Source organism: Sardina pilchardus, chromosome 4 (assembly GCF_963854185.1).
Source record: "Sardina pilchardus chromosome 4, fSarPil1.1, whole genome shotgun sequence".
Classification (NCBI taxonomy): Eukaryota; Metazoa; Chordata; class Actinopteri; order Clupeiformes; family Clupeidae; genus Sardina; species Sardina pilchardus.
This window is the reverse complement of record NC_084997.1, coordinates 25,976,104-25,977,172: the sequence shown is the minus strand read 5'-3', so window position 1 is coordinate 25,977,172 and position 1,069 is coordinate 25,976,104. Positions and strand designations below refer to the sequence as shown.

The following is a 1,069-nucleotide window of genomic DNA, read 5'->3' as shown; positions in this document are numbered from 1 at the left end:
AGGGGGGTTTCTGCTTGGAAAAGTGGATTAGCAACAGTCGTGTTGTTTTACAAGCCATTGCTGAGGATCAAAGGGCTCAAGACCTGAAGGAGTTGGACCTTGATTGTGACAAGCTTCCAGTGGAAAGAGCTTTAGGCTTACAGTGGTGTGTGGAGACAGACACCTTCAAGTTCAAGATGGAGATGAAAAGGCAGCCTCTCACTAGACGTGGTATGCTTTCAATCACAAGCTCAGTGTATGATCCTATAGGTTTCCTGGCGCCAGTCACTTTACTTGCCAAAATGTTGCAGCAAGAACTCTGTAGACAGATTTACCACCTGACATCTTGCATCAATGGAAAGGATGGTTAGAAGACCTGGATTTGCTAGCAACGTTCAGTGTGACCAGATGCATCAAGCCGGTGCATTTTGGAATGATTGAGAACATCCAATTGCATCACTTTGCGGATGCAAGTGAAGGCGGTTATGGAACCGTAACGTACATTCACATGTCAAATACATCAGGCAACATTCAGGTTTCCCTTCTTCTGGGCAAGGCCAGAGTGACTCCGCTGAAGGCTGTAACGATTCCACGGCTGGAGTTGACAGCGGCTGTCCTTGCAGTCAGAGTAGATGCAATGTTGAGAGCAGAGCTGAAACTTAAACGGAGTCACTCAGTCTTCTGGACTGATAGCACTTCAGTGCTTAAGTACATTAACAATGAGGATAAACGTTTTCATACATTTGTGGCAAATAGAATCACAGCTATCAGAGATGCATCTGAGCCATCACAGTGGCGACACGTCCGTACCCAAGACAATCCAGCAGATGAGGCATCGAGAGGACTTAAGGTGACAGACTTGCTGAAGAACGACCGGTGGCTTGAAGGGCCTGCATTTCTCTGGAGGAACGAGGAGGACTGGCCTAAAGCCGTACTGGACATTACTATGGACTCCAGTGACGAAGAGGTTAGAAGGGAGGAGACCGTAAATGCCATTAATATATATGATGCATCTAATCCTACTGATCATCTCATTGTCTATTTTTCTGACTGGAGGCGACTGAAAACAGCAGTCGCCTGGTTCTTCTGA

At 46.6% G+C, this 1,069-nt stretch overlaps 1 protein-coding gene across 1 annotated transcript; it reads left to right on the top strand.

The window, feature by feature from the left end:
* Positions 1 to 412: 412 nt before the first annotated feature.
* On the top strand, positions 413 to 1,069 carry LOC134078917 (uncharacterized). The gene has a single exon (XM_062535082.1). It carries the CDS (start codon positions 413 to 415, stop codon positions 1,067 to 1,069), a length of 657 nt encoding a protein of 218 aa, XP_062391066.1.